Genomic DNA, 25,214 nt, shown 5'->3' with positions numbered 1-25,214 from the left:
CAGGAAACATCCCAAGTGACTGAGCATCACGGTTCTGTCATTGCTTTTTGTCCTTCATTGCTTTCCGTGCTTCATACTGAGGATTCTGTTAGCTGCTCCACCTGAGGCATGTCCATGTGAATGCTAGTTTGGAATTAGGTGTATTCAGTCTTATGCTAATGAATGTTTAATACAGTAATTCAATACTTATCTAAAAATGTAGATACGAATCTGATTTAAATTCTGCTTTTATAAAGTGGTAGATTATGTAAAATTATTCTCTCATCACATAAATCTTTAAGTAAAATGTTGCTGTTAAACAATGTGGCAAACTGAGAAGCAAATATACTAATGCATACCTGCATTTAAAACCTGCAACATTTCCAAAGCTATTGACACTTGAAGGATGAACATTTTCAGTGAACTTTTTATTTATCAAGATAAAATATTTCCTTTGCATTAAAAAAATCAAACAAACCAAAGTTCCCTTGTCCAAGCCAACAACAGATTGGCTCATTTGGCCCTTACACATCCTTGTTCATTAGAAGCAGTGACACATTTACAATCACAAATGACAATTAAAATATAATCTAATTTAAAAGCATTTAAAATACAGTTATAACTCTTATGAATAAACTCTTGAAAATAAACATTAAAATAAACAATTGACAAAACAATGAATGAAATTCAAACTAAAGAAATCTGTTATAATAACATTTTATCAAACATGTTGTTCCTGTGTACATATCTGAGACTTAATAAAGAGGGGTAGGAATTTCACTGCCAGATGCCAATGACTTAATATGGAATGTAGCAGCAAACTGAAAGACTAAATTCTCCACTAAGTAGTGTTAGCATCACAAAACCACTGTCAAATCTAAGCAGGAAAGATAGGCCCAGTCAGGTTCTGTACTCGGAGAACATGAAAGCACACATGAAACACCCACATATGGACTACTGTGGTTAAGGGAATATTTTGTCAAAAAAGTATGATGTACAATTGTCTCACACTCATGATCAAAAAATGTACATTTTTGGTATCCACATTTTGCACCATTAGTTGTGTACCAGCTAACACACTTGGCAAAAATAGTGTGATGTTGAACTATGGATTCTGAGACAGAGTGCTGCCAGGTTGTTAGCTGTAAAAAAATGTGCAACAAAATTACATGGCTTAGTTTCATTTTGTTTATAACATACTTTCATTAAACACTTCAGGATACACTATGACTTAATGCCAAGTGAAGAAAATGAACTATCATTTCAGCTTGTATACAGGATGACTTATTTCTTACAAGTCTTTGCACTACCACTGCAAAATCAAAATCCAAAACTGTATACCAAACATGCCAATATTTAGTAAAAATTTCTTAGAGCTAGAAGTTAGAAGTTATCCTAACATAACTCTTCAAAAAGCTAATCATACACAGGGGATTTGCTGTGAGAAAGCCATGCCCATTTGAAGGAATTTCTAAGTGTAAAACAATGTATGTGAATTTACCCATGACTTACTATATTGGAACATTCACACAACTATGTCCCTTGGCAGACATTATCCAAGTCTTATTTGTTTTACATAAAATCAAATCAAATACAGGCCCTCACAAGCATGATGCAATATCATCACATCCCTGGAGTAACATACCACCAATACATGAACCATGCAACGCATCTCCATTGACTTGCATTCAACATATCATTGATAGTGTCTTATTCTGAAAACTCGCAGACAGTATGGTATGAATCACATAACCCTAATTTGCATGGCTGGTGCTTTCATAGTGATGTATGCTGGGAAAAAGATGAAGCTAAGATGCAACGCTTTGATCATACGCTCCTCATTTGTTCTCAGTAGTTATGCACATTACACACACATAATTACCAGGAATATTGCATATAACTTGCTATATAACCCAGCTTAATATCTCTCATTATGAGGTATTTCCAGTTCAGTGCTTGTTTCTGTAAACTGCCATGCCACTGTTCATTTCTGATGTGGAAAGGCTTCAAAGAAAAATGTAATTCACTCTCAAGAGACAGCCAGCCCGCAAGCAAAGTTATGACAGCAGTGCAGAAACAGTGTGATGGGTGCATCTCCCGAAGGGTGACATTTCACACAATGCCTGTCTTAACGATCAAATGCGTATGACATTGTAAAGGGAAAAAAAATGATTACATGAATGGGAGAGGCAATCAGCCTCTGAGACTCCTTGAGGAGTGACCATCCATACCATAGTGTTCTGATTAATGTGAACGCTGACTAACAACCCTTTAGAGTAGCATGACTCACAACGTGGGCTCCAGGTGGCTGATTAGACCGACATGTTCTGTTATTGAATGGCAACTCCATGGGGGTCCTCTTCACCGCCTTCAGACGCACTGAGGTCTGTGTAAGGTAGTTCAATCTGGTCGTGGCAGATTTGACCTTTAAGGTCACAGCCCTCAAGGGTCTCTTCCAAATTTACTGTGCGGTCCTCAGTGCTGTCTGACACCACGGACTCGATCACATTGGAGCTGATCATCTTTTCACAGTCTGGGGCTTCTTCTGTGGAATCTTCAATGGCACTCGTCACTGAGTTGTCACTGTTGTGCCCGTTGGACATGAGACGATTGGTGTTGTTGCTCTCCTCTTCGCAGTGGTCCAGACTTTGGAGAAGGACACTCTGCAAAACCTCGCCAGTGGTTTCCTCCTCTTCAGCCTTGTCCACACACATGCTCTCATCTAGATCGGCCTCCATTCCACTTTCCTCCCAAGGAGGGGTCATTTCTACATCCCTCTCCTGATTGTGGCTTTGATCTTCACTTTGTTCCTCCACTGGTCCATTCTTGCCGACGCTTGTTTCACTATTATCCTGCAAACTATCAGTTTCAGCAACACCTCCGTCATGATTTGACTCGGAAAGGCTCTGTGGCACAACAGATGCCTCCAAAACAGAATTGTCATTATCAGAAGCACTATTTAAACAGCTCTCTTCCTGTTGAGAGAGTTCTACATTCGTTGTGTCTTCACTGGTCACCTCCACCACCTCATTTTGTTCTTCCGAGGAACTCCCCTGATCAGTAACCTTAAGTATAGCTTCCGAGGTGACCTCTTGATATTGATCTGTAACGGTCTCCTCAACAAGTCCAACCTGGTTCAAAAGTCTCTCCACTTGGTCAACAGCTTCCAGAGCTGCATCTTGAAAACCTCCATTACTCTGCTGTGCTCCTTCAGTGGCGTTCCCTTCTGCGATAGCATCTTCCTGGTCAACAATTCTCAAGTCAACACCTTGCGGATGAACCTCCACTATGGCTTCCGCGTGAGCGTCACCCACAGGAGCTCTGTCCCCATGACTCTCCCCCTCATGGGCCTTCTCGCTCTGAGCGTCTGCTGTTAGTTCCACCACGTTCACATCATGAACATCCACAGTCACAGAATCAGACACAGCAGCAGCAGCACCAGCTTCCTTACTGGCTGTGAGAGTAACAGGTGGCCCACACTGGGAAGACGGCATGTGGGGAGAGGGGCTGCAACAGAAAGAAAGCAACAGAAGTGACTTCCACTGATAATTTATACGAAAAGAGTATATTTCTGCAGACATATGAAGCTAATGTGTAGAAGCTAATAAATCAACAAAATAAGATCAGATTCGAATTGTTGTCACTGTGATAAAATTGTACCTCTCCATGGATTCATAAGGAACAGGAGTTGGGCATTGCTCCTGTGTGTCGCTGTCCTCTTCCTGGGTCCAGCCCTGATTGGACGATGCGTAGGTGAGAATGGCATCAGTGACAGTGTATGGAGTGAGGCCCTGAACACAGTCTTGGATATGGCTAACTGGCAGCTGGGTCTGAAGGAACAGGTGGAGCTGGCTGTCTGACAGGCAGACAGTCATGTGTACAACCCTTCCAGAAGAAACAATAGGTTTGTTAGTCCATGGAGTGGGTCTCAATGGCAATTTCTGAGCATTTTAATCTGCGAAATAAACAGTGTCAGGTGTCGAAAGCAATAGCTATTTACATGTCATTATTTCTTAACTACCATGGTTATCATATCGCACAAATGAAATCAATTCAAAAGATTATTAATTGCAATGACTATTGATCTCATGAGTAAGTGTGACACACCTGTCACTGTAACTAATATCACATTTATTATCTTATCACATATTATCTTATCACATGAATAAGGAACTTACTTGTCCAAGAAGCTCTGAAGGCCCTTCCTTCTCTTCTCAATAAAATCTTCATTAGTGAACGAAAAAAATAAAGACTTGCTTGGCAGTTCTGGGACAGGCCTATTAAAGCAAACAAGAACATTCAAAGTTCAGTTTTTGGCCACATTAGGTGTACCATTACAAAACCATAAAAAGATATATGATTGAGGTGTTTTTCCCCTTCACAGACAATAATACAGTTGTTTACGATGTTCGGCTAATAGGGTTAAAATGCTTGAGAGTATTTCTGACTGTTCACAGTACTTACACCAAGCCAGCATTCTTCTGCAACTTTTTTCTCAACCACACAAACTCGCTGTACCGCCGGCGCACACAGGAAGTCTTCGCGGTGAAGGCCTTGCTGTTGGTCTGGAGGGGCAGAGATAAGTAATCACATTCATTATCACAAATCCAAAGCCAACCACACATGATCGAACAGGTCACCATGATGAAAACATAGCACTTGAGGGACTTGAGGCCATTCATTTTCAGTGGACCATAACTCAACTTGCCTTGCTGGAAAAATATGGAAAACCACCAGAAGTGGATTATATTTTCATACTATTTTAGTCGACTACTTTCCAACTTTGGAACAGCAGCTGGGAATAACTGTTTTACTTTAAAATCTACATGTGTGTGATTTGACCATTTGAATGAAAAGCAAAGCAAACAAGCTGGCTTTGAACAATGCTTATTAATTTAATTAGATAAATCACTTATATCACTACAATAATCACATCAACAAGGGCAGTGATGGTAATGAAGGAGTCAAACCGCTTTAGCCACAATAATGGGGTTTCCCTTGAGGAAGAATATATGGTATTTTTTTGAGAAAAACCCCTGGCAAATGGGCAGAAATTCAGAGGTATTTTACTCTAGGTTGAAACTACAATGATCATATTATTATGGGTCATGTGACCAGTGATTGTTAAGGGCAGCCCATCCCGAGGGCAGTGAGTCATGGCCTTAACCACCACCAGCCTACATTTGACCATAAAACGTCTGTTCACACAACAAAACCTATGTTGGTTCCACCATCCTACTAGCCCAGAAATCTAGACGCACCCTAGCGGCAGCAAATTACATTTGCCTCCAGGGCTAGTCTAGCAACTCTCCGTTGGCTTGTGAGCTCGAAAAATTAAACTTCTATCAGGCCAATCAAATCGTTAGGCGGGCTTAACATAAATGATTGATGGCAGAGTTGCAACGGTTTGGCTTGAATTCCCTGCTACTTGAAAACAAAGAAGATGGATGTTGCTGTTGGCGAACAGTGTGACACGAGTTAAGCTGTTTTTAAGTTGGCAAAAGTTTGAACTAGCCAACTAGCTCCGCTGGTGGGAAAACGCATGGGACTCATAGCGCTGTCCTATTGCGTGCAGAGGGAATTTGAAAGACAACTGATTATCCCGCCCCTCGGACTGAGCACTGCGAACGGTGAGTGCCCAGACCCTACATTTTAATGTGGGTCTGGCTCGTCAGGCTACCATCCTACTGCCCCAAGCTCAGTTTTCAGTGGAATTAGGCCTATATTTTCTTCTCATAATCAATTTGCCTGGTTCCATCAGGCTTAGGAAAACCACTCCAAAGTTTAGTATTGCACATTTTCCACAGGGGACTGTCATAAAGCAATTCATCAAAAAAAAACACCCACTCCACCACTCCATTCATACATCAACATGGCGTACAGAATTAGTCACACTGCAGTACTGAAGACTCACACTACAGTACTTCACCATCAAAAAACTAGGTCATAGTTCATGACCTGATGTGTGTTTTTAATGCTAACATGGCTAACATTTATTGTAATCCCTGAGGCAACACTCACATGGAGGAATATCTTGAAGTCCACATAGGAGTTCCATGAACCCTCATTTTGAGTGCGAGGGTCTTGAACGCGGACAGCAATAAATTCCTGAAAGATAAGTATGGAGATATATATAAGTGAGCATGTCAACAAACTGTAGGGCTGCAACTAATGACTATTGTCAAAGTCAATTAACCTGTTGATTATTTTCTCCCTCAAGCGATTTGTTGTTTTTGATCAATAAAATGTCAGAAAATTGGTCAATCAATCAATTTGAAACTGAAAACACTTCAAATGAAGAGTTCAGATGCAAAACCCTCTAAATCCGTCTGACCACTTTTCTTTTAAATGAGCATTTAAATTCAGGCTCCTATAGGTTTTTGCCTATAAATCGATATTTCAGACCAGGAAGAGAGTGGTATTTAGTGGGTTTTGAAGTTAAATTATTTGATTAGCGTATACTATGTGTGGAGAGCATCCCCTCACCATCTTTATCTCATTTTTGACATAGGTGGCATTTAGAGGCTTTTGCATCTGAACCCTTCAAATACACCCCTTATTACATCTGAAACTACCTGGCAAATAAACAAGTGTTTATCTGCATTTTGACAGGTTTTAAATCTTGGCCTCTAATAACAAAACCCGATTTACAACCATTTACCATCTAGTGTAGTGCAGCACTTTTCAGTGTGGGGATTAGGCTATAAGTGATCTAGCTCTAATCTTGAGATTTGGCAGTGTATTACTCTCACAATAGTATAATGTCATCAGAAGTCATATAATCATCTTAAACAGTCTACAAGGTAGTTGTGCTTTTACAAGAATCTTTTGTGTTCAATCAAAATTCAACAGTTACAGACTATAACATATAAGAATTATGTAGACCTGAGTTCAGTTTCCATCTGTATAGTCTGATTACGAGGCAATAAAATATTTTTATCAGGATAAAACTGAATAGGGAGAAAAGGTTGACTCTTACATCTTGGTCCTGACTTTTAATCATCCTACCAGAACAGCATCTGTGAAACAAAAAGGGGAGAAACATGAAGTGTCAATAAAAATTGGTTTCAGTCATACACATCACCAGAACATGACTCAACACTCCACAAACTTAACCGTAAACTCAAATATCAAGCTAATTGCTTCCAGCACAGTAGGATCAGCCTGATAAAAATACCTGCATGTTTGTTTTTTAACCTCACGGTTCCATAAAACAAAAAAATTAAGGAACTGAGCATACAAAGCCAGTGATTCTATCTGACTTCTCTCGGCTACCCTCGACATTGGTAGGGTAGACTGAGTACAGTTGAGACACTTTTTGCCCACACAAAATCAAACAAAAAATAGATACTGAAAAGAAGTGATTTTCCAAACAACATTCCACATGCCATTTTCTTAGCTTGTAAACTAAAATATTATCAATCAATAATACCCATAGTTTATATTTTCCACAATTAGCTCATAAACATAAGGTGCATTTTTTGTCTTGTTAGGAGAGCACAGCAGCTCAGCAGCTTTTCTGACCTTTGACAACAGAAACTGTTCCTTCCTCAGGACTCAGTCACTGTTCCACAAACATAACCTCCTCCTACCTCCGTCCAGACAATGCAGACACGAGCATATTTAGGGCTGTTTATTCGCTGACAATGATTAAGCTTATTTCTCGTGACGGATGACGAAACATGGAACATATGGATGCCAACCTACGCTTGGCATGAAAACTCCCTATCTGTTTTTGATAGACTTTTGTGGTTTCGTAAAGAAAGAAACTATGGTGAAAGTGTAAAAACATTAACAAAAGGTAGTCTAATATCAGAATTTAACGTCAAAACCATACGAGTAAATAGGCATATCCGTCATCACAAAAATGGAACACTGTGTTCTCAAATGGTTACGTTTTTGTTACAACAACAGTTCATTGCTCAAGTGCTATAGATAGGGAACAAACTGGCACATATGAAGAGGGCCTCAGAGTGTCTCCTTCAGAGTCAGGAGAAAAACAATGCCCTATAGCGCGGTTTGTTCAACATTTTCAATAAATGCAAGGAGATACTCACTTTCCTTTCTTTGGATATTCTGGTATATTCCTTTATTAGGTGCAAAACCTTAGAACGAGCAGTTCTTCAGAGCGTTCGGGCGAGACAGATGAAGTGACTATGACTTATTATTCTTTCGTCCTAAGGAGGAGGAGGATGAGTCGACAAACTGTTTGACAAGAGCTGATGCCATGATCCATTCGCCTCGGAGTTCAAAGTAGCCTAAACAACAAACGGCCAGACAGTCGCGCCTACATGGACCAATTAAGTTTATCACGACAACGCAAATTCTTAATTGAACAGCAGTTTGCAAGATTCACTCAGATATAGCATGTTAAACCAGATACCATATAGCCTGTATAGTTTCTCTTCTTCCTCTTTTCTTTGCTTAGTCAACAGTGGCATAGACAGAACGTGTATACTGCCATCTACTGTGCCGGTTGTGTGAAACGCAAGCAGAGAAAAAAATGCCCTGCCCACTTACAAGTAGCCCATTTAAAGCAACACAACGTACATATTTTACCTTTAAATAGCCCAACGGCTTCCAACTCATCTTGAGGCTACTTTCAACCCAATGAATGGAGTCTGATGTCGATGTGCACCTGGAACGCCTGGTAGACTAATGCGCTATTGCTGTTGTTTAGGTTATTTGGGTAGCCCGACTCTTGGCACTAAATAGATACCCAGTAGCCTACGTCGAAAATGTAAATTCCTACATTGTGGTAAACTACTCCTGAACACACACACACGCAGATAAACTTAATAAAGGTAAAGTTAACACCAGTTCATCATATAGTCCACGGTTCTGTGTTAAACACAGCCAGTCTTAATGGCATAACAATCCAGAACAAAGTGACAGGTATATAATTGGAAAAGGGGAAATAGAGGAATTGAATGGCTTCCACAAAGAGAGTAGGCTAAAGAAAAAAATCCTTGCCTTGCCTACATATTAATTCACATTCTGAACAGTTATTTCTCATGGCATGCAACATTAAGGTACTACATTTAGCCTAAATATCCAGAAGGAGAGAACTTGGCAACTTGTGCATTTGATGTCACTTGGTCATTCAGCTGAGAATGAGTGCGCCCTGCATGCAGCCTTGGAGGAGAACTCGTGAGTATAAGAACATTATCTCCCCTAATCTTCTTTACCTTCTGTTGTGCGCAGGTGGAGACTAGGGACATCAGATGAAGTGGGAGAGACGCTGAAATGTCCATTTGATTCAACAGCTTCTGCAAAGTGCGTCTGTTAGGTGTCTTTTTGGCACGGCCAGTTTCTGTGCCCCAATGCAGACAACTCCATTGATTTCCAGTCAGCTGCTCTTATTGGTTTGTTGTGGACCTCGGTTTCAATAGAAAGACATTGTGGTTTACCATTCGTTTTCCACAGGCATGGAGGACCCGGATCACCGTCAGCAAAAGCTGGATAATCAGGTAAGAGTCCTAATGACAATTTCTTGTACTGACTAAATTATACAGCTCTGTGTGAAAATAGTGCTGTTTTCTGTGTGAAAATAACACTAGCCAATGTGTAATGACATGGATGTAATGAAATTAATATAATATCATTGTACCACAGGAAGTGCTGTCAGTCAGTCAAGTTGTATGTAGAAGTACTGAACCTAAATCTCATATAAATGCCTAAAATTATTTTATCTGCTTGACCAGTTCAGAATTGTTATTCCCTTTTATATCAGATTTCTTGAACATTAATGTTTTATGTGTTAAAGTTTTATATGTTACTGCTTTATTGTTTCTCTTAGCGAAGCTTGCTGATCAAAAAACAGCAGAAAAAGAGGTCAGACATCCAGATGGTCACAGCCAATCTTGACGCTAAACCCAAGAACCGTCGACAGAAAGCTGGAAGCGATGACACGGCCCTGTTAATTGAGCCATCCCCAAGCAACACATCCTTGAATGGTCAGTACAAAAACTATCAACTGAAAGAATACAAGAGTTCCATTTAATCTTAGATTATCCCTCATTTACAATATTGTTACAGGTAAGACACTGATATTGTCTACGGGTTTATAATTCAGCACAGTGCAATAAGTGCTTTGGAAAGTATTGCCATAAGGTCCTAGTGGCTGTAGCATTTCACAGACAACACACTTCACAACACTAATTTCCCTTTTTCTTAATTTACCCTTCCATAACATCATTGGTTGCCCCTGGCAACAGTGAAAAACAGTCTAACTGTGTCTTGATTGCCAGACTCTCCAGCTGAGCAGTCTCTTGATGGCATGCTCGAAGAGATCAGCCTGGGAGAGCACAACATTTCCAACCAGACAAACAGGGCCGTCTATGAGGACGCCCCGCCAACCATTCCCATCATCACTAAGACCCTCGACTTGGACATCGAGAGCCAATGCATCCTGGAACCAGAGAGCCAAACTGAGAAGAAGACCAAAAAGAAAGGAGTGAAAAAGGCACAGGGAAAATGTGAGGATCATTTACCATAAATGTCACACAATTCACTGGAAGAATAAATAAAATCATGTACAAAATGATTTAATAATAGCTAATTTTCCCCTATTAAATATTAAATATGTATGTGGATGATGTAGTGGAGAAAAATGATGCAGAGGATGGAGAGAAGCAGAGAGAAAAGAAAGAGAAGAAACCAGCAAAGAAGAAAGACAAGAAAAATGAAAATAAACTGAAGGCAAAGCAGAATGAGGAGGAACAAAGTAGGTGAAAAATATTCCACTGACAACGTTTTTTGTGTATTGTTCTAAAACAAACCAATGCTAAGTTCCTTTGAAAACCATTGGCCGCCAATATTAAAGTAGATTAAGATGATTTCCTAATTATAATGTCTATCCTATAGCGGCGATTCAGATAGACTCAGTGACAGAGTTCCAGATAGGCAATGAAAGGATATCTGGATCAGAAGCTGAAGATGAGAAGAAAGACTGGTCCAAGAGCCCTGTCCCTCCCACTCCCAAGAAAAAACAAGTGATAAAGGGTAAGTTACCCATGGCACCTTTATTTAAACACGGCATTGCATGTTTGGATTCATATTGCAGTCCATCATCGCTTATATGCTTTTGTTACCATTGCCCCACAGAACATTTACAATTGAGTGACAATGAAGAAGATGAAGCCATAGAGATTGTGAAATCCCCTAAACTGTCCAAAAAGAAGGAAAAGAGAGACAAGATCAATCACAGCATTGCTTCTCTCAATTCCAACTACAGGGAGTCTTCTTCTGAGAATGAATCTACTGGAAGAGTAAGCCCATAAGTGAAGTGTTTCCATTTTGATGTGATCACAGGACTCTTTTTGTTTTGTTTATCCAGTTGTGTTTCTCCAACTGGGTTTAATGTGAACTAACCTGTTTAAATTTCCAAATAGACAGCGTGTCAATTATTTTGCAATGACTCAGTTAACTGAAATGTCCTTTCATGTAAATCAGCGGTGTCGAACATAAGGCCCGAGGGCCAGATCAGGCCCGCCAGCAGGATTCATGCGGCCCCCCAGATGTTTTGGAAGAAAAAAATAGAGAAAAAAAGATATTCACATTCAGTTGTCAACAATGCATAATAAGCCATATCTCTATGATATGATAAATTGATTAAACCATCCTCAAGAAGGAAGTAGCTGAAAAAACTGGCATGGAAGTAGGGCATTTTAAGAGGAAAAGAGCGCTATATGACAGCAGTACATGATACTTGTTTGCTGTGGGTATAATAAAGGAGTGTCATCAAACACCACTCTGATACCCATGCAGAAGAATGATAATGACCACGACAAGGACAGCCCTGCGTGAGGTCTCATTCCAACAAGTCCGGCCCACTGCCTGATATGAGTTTGACACCCCTGTGTCATTGTAAATTCTGCATGATAGATAGATAGATAGATAGATATTTTATTGATCCCCAGGGGAAATTCAAGGTCTCAGCAGCATACATACAACACAAACACATTCTTTAACAGCAGAAAGAGTAATTAAAGTATATAATATAAAAACACAACTAAGCAGTAAGGACAGTAGAAGATAAAGAATATGCTAAATATACTAAAATACAAATTATACTAACACTTAATACAATATATAAAAATATACTAAAATACAAATTACAAAAATACAAATTATACTAACTAACACTTAATCTAAATCAATTCTAAAAACAGTATCCACATAGTGGTGATTAATAAATCAGAGGCGCTTGCAATGACTGAGGCAGGAACTGAGCCTGTGATTCTCTGTGCATAGTAAGGTATGGTAAGGTGCTCTAAGGTGCTCTGTGTGAATGAGTGTCATGGTGGTAGTGCAATGGTGATAGTGGTCATGGTGATAGTGCAAATGAATAAGTCAACAGTGCAACAATGCAGAAATAAAGTAAAGTAAAGTCTATATATCTATATATTTAACTATTTAAGAGTGTGGCCACAGTTCGGCTGTGGCATGGAGGGGGGGGGGGGGGTTATGCATATGTGCTAATGTGCTAATATAGCACGCAAACAGTGAGGCATAAAGACAGTGGTACAAGTACTAGTAAGTGATGGCCATAAAAAAAGATGGCTATCACAGAAATAGATATTTTATATTGTTCTGCGTAACCTAGAATATCTCTACCCATTCCTCTGTCAGTCATCCCCACTGTCTGTGGAAGACCTGGAGCAGTTTGCCTTGCGACCTGCTCCGAGGGACATGACCATTCAGTGCAGAATCACCAGAGACAGGAGAGGTATGGAGAAGGGAATCTACCCTACCTACTACCTGCACATGGAGAAGGAGGATGGCAAAAGGGTGAGGAGAGAGGCCAGGTGTAAGGAGACATTTAATAACAAATAACAGAACATGTTATAGTACATTTTGTTCTAATCCATGGATGTCCTGACTTGTTTCGACAGAGGCCAAATTAGATTTTGTGAAAGAATATGAAGGCCAGCTCTTTGTTTGTAGTTTGACTTGGACTCTGCATTCTCTTTAATCTTTAAGTGTACCAGTACACTAGTGACTAGGCCAACAGGTGAATGTGTTTGCAAGATAATACATCAGAATTAGCCATGATCCATTAGTTTACGTTAAATCCATATACCTCTGTTTGGTACCTCCTGGATTAACCCCATCATTAACCTTTCAGAAATAGGGTGAATTGTACCAAATCAACACGCTATCTCATCATATTTTGGTAATGTGGGACTGGACACGCCTGTTCTAATCTATTGTTGTTGTTCAGGTGTTCCTGATGGCTGGGAGGAAGAGGAAGAGAAGCAAAACATCAAACTACCTCATCTCAATTGACCCTACTGACCTGTCCAGAGACAAAGACAGCTACATTGGCAAATTAAGGCAATTACATAGTTTGACAGTCTCTGTCTAATTTTTTTGCCTGTGATTTATTTATCTATGTACTTATTTATTTACATATATCTTCATTTTCCACTAGATCAAATGTCTTGGGCACTCGCTTTACCGTGTATGACAATGGAGTGAATCCAGAGAAAAAACCCTTTGTTCAGGAGTGTGAAAAGCTTCGTCAGGAGCTAGTGGCAATATGTTATGTGAGTCCAAATATGATATTGAATTTATTCATTGCCCCCCCCCCCCCCCCCCCCCCCCCCACACACACACACACACATATGTTAAGTCATGTCTATTGATTTCCATGCTGTTTCATATTGATGACAGTTTGTGACCCCTGATAGGAGAAGAATGTTTTGGGGTTCAAAGGCCCAAGGAAAATGACTGTGGTCATTCCAGGGATGAAAGAAAATGATGAAAGAGTCTGCATTCGGCCCAAATCTGTAAGTGTGCCTTCCATGAGTCACGGTTTTAATGACAGTGTGTGTGAATCACTTATTCAACCCCAAATCAGAAAAATTTGGGACGTGTAAAATGTGAATAAAAATAGAATGTAATAATCTGCAAATCTCTTAAACTCATATTTAGTTGCAAAAAGGACACAGACAACATATCAAATGTTGAAAATGACAAATTCGACTATTTCATGGAAAATATATGTTAATTTTGAAGTTGATACCAGCAACATGTTTCAAAAAAAGTTTGGACGGGGGTAACAAAATGCTGGAAAAGTTGTGTAATGATAAAGAAAACAAAAAGGAGGAATGTTTCACAACTAATTAGGAGAACTGGCAACACGATTGGGTATGAAGTATTTGGGGAGTTCATCATCTACAGGACATAATATTAAAACATTCAGTGAATTCAGAGAAATCTTTGCAAACAAGGGAAAGAGCTGGAAGCAAATTAGATGGCTGTGGTCTTTTGAACCTCAGATGGCACTGCATCAACACCAGACCTGTCATTGTATAGGATCAGGAAAACCTCTGATAACCATTGTCTATGTGCACATACTAAATTCAAAAACTGCAGCAACATTAGTAACAGTCAAAACAGCCAAAATTGTATTGAGACATGACACAGAAAATACCACCGTTTTATCTGAGCCTGAGCTTGTTTAAAATGGACTGAGGTAACATGAAAACCGATCCTGTGGTTAGACCAATCAAAATGTGCCATTCTTTTTGGACATCATGGACTAATCTGTGCTAAAGAGGAGAGGGCCTATCCAAGCATCCAACCTTCCCAACTTGTTTTGGTCCTTTTGGTCCAACATCTATGATGGTGTAGAGGTGTATTATTGCCTACATCATGGGCATCTTGTACATTTGGTAAGGCACAATCAATTCGGAATGATGTATACATGTTACTGACATGAAATTCAAAATGATCATATTTTCCATGAAATAGTTAAAATGTTCATTTTCAACATTTGATATGTTGTCTATGTCCTTTTTACTGCTAAATATGGGTTTACAAGACTTTTATATTATCACATTCTGTGTTTATTTGCATTTTACACATTGATTTGGGTTGTAGTTATGGAAAATCAGCAATATTAGTCATTAATATCCCTTAGCTACCATTGTATCAAAGCACACAATAAAACTATGAGGACATTATTTGACTTTATTTCAGTTTTGCTGTTTTAGTTATTGCCGTTAAATTTGCCTTGCTGCTCTACCTCAATCCCTGACTCTTTCTCAGGACCTGGAGACTCTGCTCACCCGCCATGAGAATAGCAACACGGAGAACCTGGTGACCCTGATCAACAAGTCCCCAAGCTGGAACGAACAATCCCAGTCTTACGTCCTCAACTTCCACGGGAGGGTTACTCAGGCATCTGTCAAAAACTTTCAGATCGTTCACCCCGATAACGGTGAGGGAGAACTCAACCTGGTGTGGTGTTCCTACAACAATCTCTCACTGTACTCTTACTCAATGCTATATACACTAACATATGATTCTTAATTATTTCCTTCGCAGTGGACTACATTGTCATGCAATTTGGGAGAGTGGCCGAAGATGTATTCTCCATGGACTACAGTTTCCCTATGTGTGCATTACAGGCCTTTGCCATTACTTTGTCTTCCTTTGATGGGAAGTTAGCTTGTGAGTGAATTGAGCATGTATAGGCCTAGTGATAAGAATCCACTAAATGGTTGAAGATGGCTTTGGAAGGGTGCCTCTGTTATAATATAAAATGTTTATAGAGGGCTGGCCATTTTCAATTGTTTTCAACGCACTGCTTTCACAGAGTATTTTAAAATCTCTTGTAATCTATTTCATTTATAAAAGACTTGAACGAACTGTCAGTGAATGTTTTGGAACATTCACCCTTGTAGCCTACATCACAGGCTACATAAGCTAGCTCTCATTGTGTGGCCAAGCACAACTAGGCTTTTTGCTAAACTTTTCAAAGGCTACGTAGCACATAAAAATACAACAACAAACTCTGACAATCGTCATATCAGCATTAGCAGAATTTTGTGATATATCTGATGAAATATCTTTGACACTCGTGAACAGACCTATTTCGCTCTGAAATGGGAATTGCTGAATAAATCTGAATTGTGTTTAATTAATAGAGTTCTGTAATTATTCTGTAATTATTCAGTCTAACTTCAACTAATTATGTCTCAATCTGATTAGTGACAAATGACTTTGCAAATCTTTGTAGCTTTCAATGCGTAATATTTCACAAGGTGATCCTAAATTGACACCAGAAAAAGACACCAGATATCAGATTAATGCAGTTTCAAGTCAGTGCAGCAGGTGGCAGTGCCTTTTCAAAAATCATAACAAACGCTTGGGAGGAAAAGTTGTGGCGACGCCACGAGCCAGCTGGTCTGTGTGCTGATACTACACCATTCTGTGTGTAACTCACGTGGTTTCTTTGAATGGCGCCAGACTATCCATAGTAGTTGAAGATCTGCCAAATGCGCAGTGCGTTTACAGTTTCTGCACTCATGAACAGCGCCCACTAAAAAGGACTAGAAGTGAATGACCGACTTATTACTCTAGCTTTGTGCATGTCAACAAAGTCGCGCGTTTAGTCTGGAATACCAGTTTTACAAACACGTGGCTCTCGCGTAGAACTCAGTATAATATTTAAGAACCGATCGCAAAACAGGATGCGAGACCGAACCAAAGAGTTGGGGATTGTAAGTACTGAAAAGTTTACCAGCCGAATAACTAGCAAGCGCGAATGTTAGCCAACTGTGCTAGCGAGCTAACTTCAGTTGTCCTTGTCAGTACTGTGCCACATACTGGTACTGTAACATTAATTTAGCTCAACTGTCCGTAGGACAGCTCGCTAAATAAGTGTATCACTTGATTACGTAAGGAAATAAACTGAATGGGTGTGGAATTTGATGTCTTCATTATAATCACAATGGTTTCCTGAAGTAATGCTGGATGCATGCTACCAACATAAATTGCTAGCTAACTTACCATAGTACAACGGAAGGTTGGCAGCTCTGTTTTGTAAACATTATACTGTACATGGTGGGTGTGTAACGCCGTTAGAACATTTTGGCAAGTGTTTTTATGTGTTTAAAAGTTTTCCTAAAGTGATCACAGTGAGTTCCTTGTTCTATAATAGAAAGTTACTTTCCACATCCGCCCTAAGGCCGCAGAGTGCCTGTCATTTCCAGACGGGAAGGCAATATTGAACCTCCATATTCAGTTAAAGTGAGCATGACGTTTGGACAGAGATAACCATGCATAGGTGTGTCTGACAACATTCTATGGAATATCTAGCAAGGTGCTGAGTCCTCAGATGAGGATGAAGAGCACAGAGCACTAATGATCAAACCAGGATCTGCTGAGAAAGAAGAAAAGGAGAATGAGGCTTTCTTTAAGAAGGTGAGATTTGACATTAAACTCCCAGGAGAAAATATATGATGCTGTGTTATAGCACAGGATACTCAAGGGGGAGATCACGCGCATGTTAACATCTACAATACACATCTGGTATGATTACCAATCACTTTAAGTTTACAAAACAGGTTAAAGTTTGTTTCTATTTGCCATAGTGCTCTTGAAAAGCTCATTAATCTGAAAGTAATTGTGAAAGATATTGCCAACCTTTTTCTAATTCTATTCTTGTTTTATGTTGTACACATTTCCCTTGATATTGTTTTGACATAAGAAATATCTAAAGGGGTATTAGGGCACTTTTAAAATGGTGTTCTGAACAGCCCCAAATATGATGTCTATGGTCACGCTTAAAGCCTGTGGGGGCATGGCAAGTTTCATGAAATTCTGTCCATGGGGGACCATGAAATAAATGAATTTGTACGTGTACATCTAGTGACTGTACACCCATCAGCTTGTACCATAGATGGTGGTGTTGACTGAAGGGTTGCTGGTAGGTGATGGACACACACACACACACACACACACGGTGCACCCCCCCCCCCTTACACACATACACCATTACACCATACCTCCCACACAAACACACACCATACTACCCCCCTCCATTCATAATTCATAAACTAGCACACAAACATACCCCACAGACTCCCCATTACACCCCCCCCACACACACACACACACACACTTACACTTTTTTTCCTTCCATTATGATAAAACATACTATAACTAATGAATACATGATAATTTTACAAATAAATCTTGTTTTAACAATAGGAACATTTGGAACTCCTTTACCATGTAACTCCGTTACTATGACTTATGAAACATATGTCTTAGAAGTACGTCAAAACTAGTCACAGTCGCAAAATCTGTGGAAGTGTAGAAACACTTCTATATGAATTGTTTCATGTTACATTTTGAGAACCGCATGTTTGATGTTGACTTTTATCAAAGTCAAAGTCAAAGTCTGCTTTATTGTCAATTTCTTCACATGGTTCTTCATTTTATGGTAAGAAAGTGATGTTAATTTTCTGTAACTCTGTTACCGAGCACTTTCTGGCTTTAAAATCACATGAAGATTTAATTTCACCAGACCATTTTGTGCTACTATTTAAGTTGATGTAGGCACATACAAACTAACTGACATATTGTTCTTAAATTTTGGTTCATTAATTGCTTAGTGACACGTTACCGCGTGATCTTCCCCTCAAGCAGACAGGTTTTAAGTTGAGTTATACAAACAGTCCCAGTTTTGGGTGGAAATGTCTTGGGTGGATGTCAGAAGCATCACTCAGCAATTTAGTTTTTGCTTTTGATAATAATTATGTCAAATGGTCAGTGAATATATTTTCACAACTTGGCAATTTTTACACAAATAGTTATTATTATGAATTGGGAAGCAATATTGTTATGACATTATTATATAGATGGCAAATTAACATTGTGATGCGAATTCTTGACCTTTTACTGTATACTTGTGACTTGACTGTTTGGACTCCTGCATTTACAGGTGCAAGAGGTTCGGGAAGGACTTGAGGCTCTGAAGAAGAAGGTTTCAGAACTGGAGACAAAACAGAAGACCATTTTGGGAGTTGCATTGCCTGAAGACAGTCAGTAACCCAATTGTAACAATGTTGTGGATATACAGTAGTACCAGGCTAGAATACTGACATAATACTGGCAGGATGTGTGTAAAGGTGCAACAAGTATTTATTGTATAAATGTATTTACTCTTACATGTCTGGATCCTCTAATTGTCAACAAATGCATGTTTCAGTGGATCAGAACACACAGGAACAGTTGCTGACTATTCTCCTTTGTGTCATTAATGTAGGTCTAGAGCTGATTCATTTTTATAGTGAAATGAGCTCATATTTAAGATCGATCTGGGTTGTGTTTTTACAGGTATGAAAAAGGAGCTTCAGTTGCTCAGGGATGAAATCAAAACAAAAGCTGGTCACATCCACAAGAACATCAAGAGTAAGTACTGTAAATTGAACTATATGACTGACATGAAAACTGCTCCACCACATTTCATTTAGGTAAAAACCCACATGGGTACAAATAAAAGTGAGGGATTCTCCCATGCGCTGTGCCTACTATAACATGATATAACTGCGACACAAAGCAGAGGAATAATCCTATTAACATTTTAATTGGTAGGCCTTGAACCTAAAAAAACTGAAGAAGATGGAAAATATGTCCCAGTCAGTCAAAGAATGCAGAAGACACAGGTAATTTCAATAAGATTCTGTAGCATTCAATTCACTAGCTATTTATTCACCAACAACAACTGTAACTAGGTTTTCACATATTTATTGTTGTTTTATTCATCACATTCTCTTTTTTTATTTCCTCAAGCATGTCATCTTGTCACGGGACTTTGTTGAGCTGATGGGTTACTGCAATAATCTTCAGGCTCAATACAGAGACCGGAATGTGGAGCGAATAGAACGACAAATTAAAATAAGTTAGTTATATTACTGGTATTACCGTGGAATTGTGGACATCATAACTGAAAGTCCCTTAAATGCCTGTGATTGAACATTTTGATGTAATGAGAAAGAACTGTGCTTTTGAATGTTTCACTTTCGCCTCCTCAAAAAATTCTGATCACATTCCGCTTTTTTGTTTTTAGCCTGCACACAAGTGACACAAGAACAACTTGAGTCTATGATAGAGACCGGACAGACTGACGTTTTCACGCAGAATGTGAGTAATCACATGTGAGATGCTTCGCTGATATTTTTCTAGCAGGCTGCATGTTGATCAGCCTCGATCAGGCTTGAATCCCTTAAGTTTAGGTCACAGCAGAAATGACCTTCCTCAATATCTTTAGTATAAATAGCACTATAACTTCCATGCGAATTCCCTTAAATTGAGCAGTTTTAATATATCCCCACAGTAATTCGGACAGTATGTTCAACCTTGCATTTATGCTGCAGATTAGTTTTGATCAGTCTCAAAAAATGTTTTATGTTTCTTCAATGTCACCCTGGATAGGAACACTTTAGTAAGATTAGAAGTAGAAGTGGCTGTGCCCCATCACTTTTCTAGACTTAGAGCTCTTCTGATGGCTTAATTTGTATGACATGCTGTGATGATATTAGACAGCGCTGCAACTGCATAGACTCTACACTGATCATTAGGCTATTATTAATTTACATGATGTGTGACACTTAGTATTATTGTTCATCGTTGTTCTATTGTTGTCAGACACTTTGGTAAATCTCGTGCTAAATACCATTACCATAACCATACATCTTCCAAGATGACTGCCCTTAGTGACCTGCACACTGTGCTGATTCAGTGTTTAAGACCAATTCTCTTTTTGGATTTGTCCGCAGATTCTGAACGATGCTCACGCCACCAAGCAGGCCCTAAACGAGATTGAGACGCGGCGGGATGAAATCATGAAGTTGGAAAAGAGTATCAAGGACCTTCATGAACTCTTTCAGTATCTCTACATGGAGGTGGAGGCACAGGTGGGCAGCGAGTACCATGGTCTTCCTACCCATAGACTCTCCACTGGAGATGAACATTCAAATAATGTGAATGTGATGAATATGAACCATAAGAATTGTTCAGTAATTTACACACATTTATATGCACTGTTCTGGAGATCTACTGAAATAGTTTGTTAGTCCTGTACAGTAGATTATTATTATATCTTGGCACAAAAATCAGTATGGTTAAAAATGATTGCCAATGTAGCATGATGTTTTTGAGATGATTATAAAAAATGGATGGTTTCATCAGTGAAAGGACTTATTGAGGAGCTGAATAGAAACTGTCTTGATTTCTGTGTGGTGTTCAGGGAGAGATGGTGGACCGCATCGAGAACAACATTCTCAACTCCACAAACTACATTGAGAAGGCAGTTACTGACACAGAGAAAGCTGTAGTCTCCCAGAAGAAAGCACGCAAGGTGAAGTGATCTTACAGTATACTCAGCATGGACAATTGTAGTGTGTTGTAAAGGACTGCTGTTTCAGCCCCGACGCTGTTTACGTGAGCAGCCGGTTGTCGTTGCTGGGTCATGCTCGAAGTGCGTGCACCCCTTCTGGCTCCACTTATTCAACCTATCAGAGTGTGAGTCTGGGGATGCTTGCGCTGATGGTGCTCAGTGGCGGGAACAGAGAAACATCAGATAAATAGGAGACGGTTACAGCCTTCGCAGACTGGGTTATTGTGCTGGACTGGATACTTAATTTGTATTGTAACATTGTGTGCTTTCGAAGACCTGTAAGTATTGTTACATAGTTATATTTGTTTGTTATGTATTATTGTAATATTTGTGCTAACATTGTCAGTGGTACGCGAGTAGAACGTGAGTGTTTGTTTATCGGCCGTGGTATTAATGTGTGTTATTTAATTATTATTATTATTATAGGCTCGTGGTTACTGTATACATTGCTAGTTTGCTAGTGTTTTGTATAGTGCCTTTTCCCTCTGAAGGCTCTTGTGCAGCGTGTTTGACTGTAATTACCATGTTACTTTGTTAAAGAATGTGGTGCACTAGGCTGCACAATTAGGAGAAGACTTGCTGCTAGCCCATAACAGGTTGCTACTAGGCTCATATGTATTTTACTGTCATTGTAATCTGTGGATGTTTACTATTAATGTGAATAGTAAGTGTCTCTGTATTTGTCTCTTTCCCAGAACCACACACACTCACATATACACAAACACAGACAATAATATTGCCACCAACTCCATTCATTCCTGCAGTAAATATAACCATTGAGTGTACATCATCTCCGGCATTTTAATCCAATCCACCACAGCGGCTACCAAATATTACTCACTGGTGACAGTGACTCTCCTTAACAAGTGAATTTGCAATGTGAACATAAATGCCATTGTGTAATGATGTTTTTTTTCTCTCTCTGTTTTTTTTGTAGAAGAAACTCTGGATTGCACTGTGCCTTTTTATACTCTTGATAGTCATAGCCATCATCATTGCTGTTAGTTTCACCTGAGATGTAAGTGCTTCAGCTCTATAATCCTGACCTTCACATCTTTTGTTGGCTGAGAGATGACATATTGGTTTATGCTCCATTGTAAGTGGTCCATCTTTTCATGCTCTCAATTTTGTTTGTTTTACAGTACATTCCTCAATTGCACTGTCCATCCCTTGGAATAAGAGGAGACCTTGTCTTACTGATATCATGGACCCTTTCTACTAACAGTTTTTCATTCAGACAGACCTGAACACAGGCTTCTCTTTTTAGTTTTGAAGTTTCATGTCATCATTTTTAACCTTGGATAGTCACAATGTCCTTCCACCCAGCAACCATGAAAAACAATACACTGCGATTAACTGAACCAGATGAAGGTGATGTCTCTGGTTAACAGATTTCACTGCGATTAACTGAACCAGATGAAGGTGATGTCTCTGGTTAACAGATTTCACTGCATTTCACAATTGCGAGGGACACATTGCTCTGAAACCCGTGGACTTTCATCAAGGGGGACTATTGGAGAGAGAAAAAATCCCAAGAACCTTGATTTTGTGTACTCAGGAAAATCCACAGAAATGAAAATTCTTTAACGCAGTTGTTTTTTGTCATACAGAGTTGCCCAATGAAATACTGTGAGAATGTTCAACTGGCCGTCAGTTTTAATCTTGACCTTACACTAACACGAAACGTGATCTCTGACTTTTTTTTTTGTTTTTTTTTTGAGGGTGTTGAGTGGAAGGAGAACTGCACAAATCCAGCTGGGTCATCCCTGTACATATGTTGTGAAAAGATGTTACTTTGAGATTCACCTGCTGACATATATATACACCCCTTTAGTTGTATTTTTCATTCATGACCAATGAAATTGGCTCTAAAAAGCACTCTACCAATAAGTGTTTTTAGTGACTTCCCACCTCTCCAACCTTTGTCCAATCTATGGGCCTAAATGTTTTTGTTTGTTTGTTTGTTTTATATGAGGCAATGAAATGTTTCAAAAAAAAGCTTTCAGAACTTGAGTATTAAGCCTTACTAAACAACGTTTGAGGAGAGGCTCAAGAAGAAGAATGGTGCTCCCCTCTTGTTTTAGCTCAAATCTCTGTCTCTTGAAGGACAGATGTCATGTTCGCCTGTATGCACTGTGTAGCCTGGTGCCTCGCCCTAGTGCCTTTCCTCAAGCTTGGCTCCTTTGCGCTGTCCACCTCGGGTGTACTATGAAGCGACGTTATTTGCTTATACAGGTAACTCCTGGAGTCCCCACTGATCTCTGAAATAACACTGCACTGAGCGTCTACCGTTTCAAATCTAACGTGTTGTGTTTAGATCAGCAAATACTCCTGTAATTATCTGGATGAGCCGAATAACCTCGCTTCATAGTGCAGCCTACTGCTTCCCAGTTGTTATCCAATTCTGAATCAACCTTTAGCTGCTTTTCTGTGACACATCGCAAAGGTTAAAGGAACAGGATAGGCTTGAGTTATTTGTCATTGTTGACACCTCGTTATGCCATGTACTGTCTGAAATAAAGGCTTGAGAATAAGGGACCAGAGGTTTAAATGCAGTTGGTCATCTGTGGGAAAACCCGGTCCTCAGGTGGTCAGACTTTGGATATGTGGGTAGGATGTTAGGCCAGGAGAACACATTCATTTTATTCAACTGTCAGGTTTTATGCCAAACTTTCAGCCTTCCAACTCATTTACTTTTAATGTAGATTTGTTGGGTTTATGTGAAATAAAGATTTTATTGTATACACTGAGTTTGTGGATGATGAATGTTTGATGTCTCTTTGCAGTGTAGTCTAATTTTGTGATGAAGCAAGACTTTGAAGAGCATGGTGCCAGTCTATGCACCTGGGGAGAATTCCACATTCCCATTTCAAAGTCCGTTAACCTACCTCATTCAACCTAGGAGATAAGGAATGAGGAGGTGCTAATTTGAGGGCACTGAGCTCTAACGACAGACAACTGTCTAAGCTGAGTCTCTGGGAGAAATAAAACACTACTTTCCTAAATTTAGGCAAATAGAAACCATCATTCAGCAGAGACAGATATGCTATAATGTAAAGAACTATTACCGGTAGTTTTGGAACACATTTTCATAAGGCTTCATTTCTCAGCCCATTTCTAGCACTTCACCAGCAGGAGGCTAATTGAAACCACTCGACTCTTTCTTACATTTTCCAGCATGCAGAACAGACTGTTCTCAACAGTAACATTTGGTCTGTGGAGTTTTTTTTTTTACTCTTTTAGTAGCCTACTTGGTGACCGTTCCAGGTGTGTATCAGAGTAAAAACGTCTTTGTTCCCATTGTATTTTAGCATACAATTTGGAAATTGGTCAAGGTGAAAGTATTAATTCTAGAAAGAAAAAGTGAGCTTTTCGTTTGTTAACAGGCTGATGAAAACATCTGCTGGGCATTTCTATACACCTCCACCGGTGCCAGTAGTTCTCAGGTGGGAGCTATTCTTCACAGATGTTTCAGCATCTCAGGATAGTGGGGCAGCAGTCAGGGATGTCTCACAGCAGTTGGGTTTAGATGGTCAGGTGATTCCACCAAGTGGCTTCTTGGTTCCCCCAGCTCTTGTCACGTCTCCAGCCACATACATCCCAAAACTTCCCCTATCCGTGTCTTCGGAGATATGTTTTTAGGACTTTTGTGACCTTTTCTGATGTGTGAGAAACCCACAAAGCCACAGCATCTAACCTCTAATTGTTGCTCTCCAACCTCCACTACCTTGTCCATGATATCAAAGTATCGTAAACGTATAGTGTTGTGTATCGTATACGGTTTGTAGGCCTACAATAATCAGTATGATATACTCTGTGTTTGCATTTGCACTGGAGATTTACAGTCATTCCAATAAAATTGGAATTCTATTTTATGTAGTGTCTGAAATACATAGCCTACATTGTGTTAGCTGTCCATTCTGTGTGTCTGCTGAAGAAGATCCAGTGTTCGCGCACAGCCCTGGCTCTGTAACTAACACAAACAGCTGATTCCAGCCAAACAACAACAGGTGGCAATATCACTAACTTCTCCTTT

General features: G+C 39.5%; 3 protein-coding genes across 8 annotated transcripts; 2 read left to right on the top strand and 1 right to left on the bottom strand.

The window, feature by feature from the left end:
* Positions 1–388: 388 nt before the first annotated feature.
* snx11 (sorting nexin 11) lies at positions 389–9,299 on the bottom strand. 2 transcript variants are annotated; one of them, XM_042083790.1, is made up of 7 exons: positions 9,168–9,299; positions 6,959–6,998; positions 6,001–6,087; positions 4,444–4,544; positions 4,158–4,256; positions 3,640–3,864; positions 389–3,486 (listed from the first exon to the last, which is right to left on the bottom strand). In XM_042083790.1, the coding sequence occupies exons 2-7, from the start codon at positions 6,980–6,982 to the stop codon at positions 2,310–2,312; spliced, it is 1,713 nt and encodes a 570-aa protein (XP_041939724.1). In that variant the 5' UTR covers positions 6,983–6,998; positions 9,168–9,299; the 3' UTR covers positions 389–2,309. The 2 variants fall into 2 exon arrangements, with proteins under 2 accessions (XP_041939724.1, XP_041939723.1); XM_042083789.1 differs by lacking the exon at positions 9,168–9,299 and adding an exon at positions 8,037–8,402.
* On the top strand, positions 8,520–15,908 carry si:dkey-220f10.4 (tubby protein homolog). 4 transcript variants are annotated; one of them, XM_042083794.1, is made up of 14 exons: positions 8,520–8,629; positions 9,184–9,255; positions 9,406–9,449; positions 9,779–9,935; positions 10,230–10,457; positions 10,583–10,705; positions 10,846–10,983; positions 11,086–11,249; positions 12,613–12,771; positions 13,205–13,317; positions 13,415–13,529; positions 13,674–13,772; positions 15,037–15,208; positions 15,316–15,908. In XM_042083794.1, the coding sequence occupies exons 3-14, from the start codon at positions 9,408–9,410 to the stop codon at positions 15,447–15,449; spliced, it is 1,644 nt and encodes a 547-aa protein (XP_041939728.1). In that variant the 5' UTR covers positions 8,520–8,629; positions 9,184–9,255; positions 9,406–9,407; the 3' UTR covers positions 15,450–15,908. The 4 variants fall into 4 exon arrangements, with proteins under 4 accessions (XP_041939728.1, XP_041939726.1, XP_041939729.1 ...); XM_042083792.1 differs by lacking the exon at positions 8,520–8,629 and adding an exon at positions 8,646–8,783; XM_042083795.1 differs by lacking the exon at positions 8,520–8,629 and adding an exon at positions 8,725–8,737.
* Positions 15,909–16,241: 333 nt separating this feature from the next.
* stx4 (syntaxin 4) lies at positions 16,242–23,928 on the top strand. 2 transcript variants are annotated; one of them, XR_006027272.1, is made up of 12 exons: positions 16,242–16,493; positions 17,092–17,196; positions 18,722–18,821; positions 19,117–19,191; positions 19,375–19,445; positions 19,573–19,681; positions 19,850–19,923; positions 20,559–20,696; positions 21,029–21,139; positions 22,116–22,196; positions 22,321–22,549; positions 22,601–23,928. XR_006027272.1 is itself a non-coding variant. In XM_042083797.1 (11 exons), exons 1-10 carry the CDS (start codon positions 16,464–16,466, stop codon positions 22,191–22,193), a joined length of 891 nt encoding a protein of 296 aa, XP_041939731.1. In that variant the 5' UTR covers positions 16,242–16,463; the 3' UTR covers positions 22,194–22,196; positions 22,321–23,928. The 2 variants fall into 2 exon arrangements, 1 of the variants encoding a protein (XP_041939731.1); XM_042083797.1 differs by having other exon boundaries at positions 22,321–23,928.
* The last annotated feature ends 1,286 nt before the right edge of the window (positions 23,929–25,214 follow it).

This window comes from Alosa sapidissima, chromosome 24, assembly GCF_018492685.1.
Source record: "Alosa sapidissima isolate fAloSap1 chromosome 24, fAloSap1.pri, whole genome shotgun sequence".
NCBI lineage: Eukaryota > Metazoa > Chordata > Actinopteri > Clupeiformes > Clupeidae > Alosa > Alosa sapidissima.
Note: the sequence above shows the minus strand (reverse complement) of the source record. Positions and strands in the feature narration are given on the sequence as shown.

Coding starts and splice junctions, on each gene's coding strand:
- snx11 (XM_042083790.1), bottom strand. CDS start 6,982: ATGATTAAAAGTCAGGACCAAGAT. Junction 3,865..4,157: donor CTTCAGAGCTTCTTGGACAA/GTAAGTTCCTTA, acceptor TTCTTCTGGAAG/GGTTGTACACATGACTGTCT. Junction 3,487..3,639: donor CCTTATGAATCCATGGAGAG/GTACAATTTTAT, acceptor TTTCTGTTGCAG/CCCCTCTCCCCACATGCCGT.
- si:dkey-220f10.4 (XM_042083794.1), top strand. CDS start 9,408: ATGGAGGACCCGGATCACCGTCAGCAAAAGCTGGATAATCAG. Junction 11,250..12,612: donor AGAATGAATCTACTGGAAGA/GTAAGCCCATAA, acceptor TTCCTCTGTCAG/TCATCCCCACTGTCTGTGGA. Junction 12,772..13,204: donor AGAAGGAGGATGGCAAAAGG/GTGAGGAGAGAG, acceptor GTTGTTGTTCAG/GTGTTCCTGATGGCTGGGAG.
- stx4 (XM_042083797.1), top strand. CDS start 16,464: ATGCGAGACCGAACCAAAGAGTTGGGGATT. Junction 18,822..19,116: donor AGTTGCATTGCCTGAAGACA/GTCAGTAACCCA, acceptor GTGTTTTTACAG/GTATGAAAAAGGAGCTTCAG. Junction 19,446..19,572: donor AAAGAATGCAGAAGACACAG/GTAATTTCAATA, acceptor TATTTCCTCAAG/CATGTCATCTTGTCACGGGA.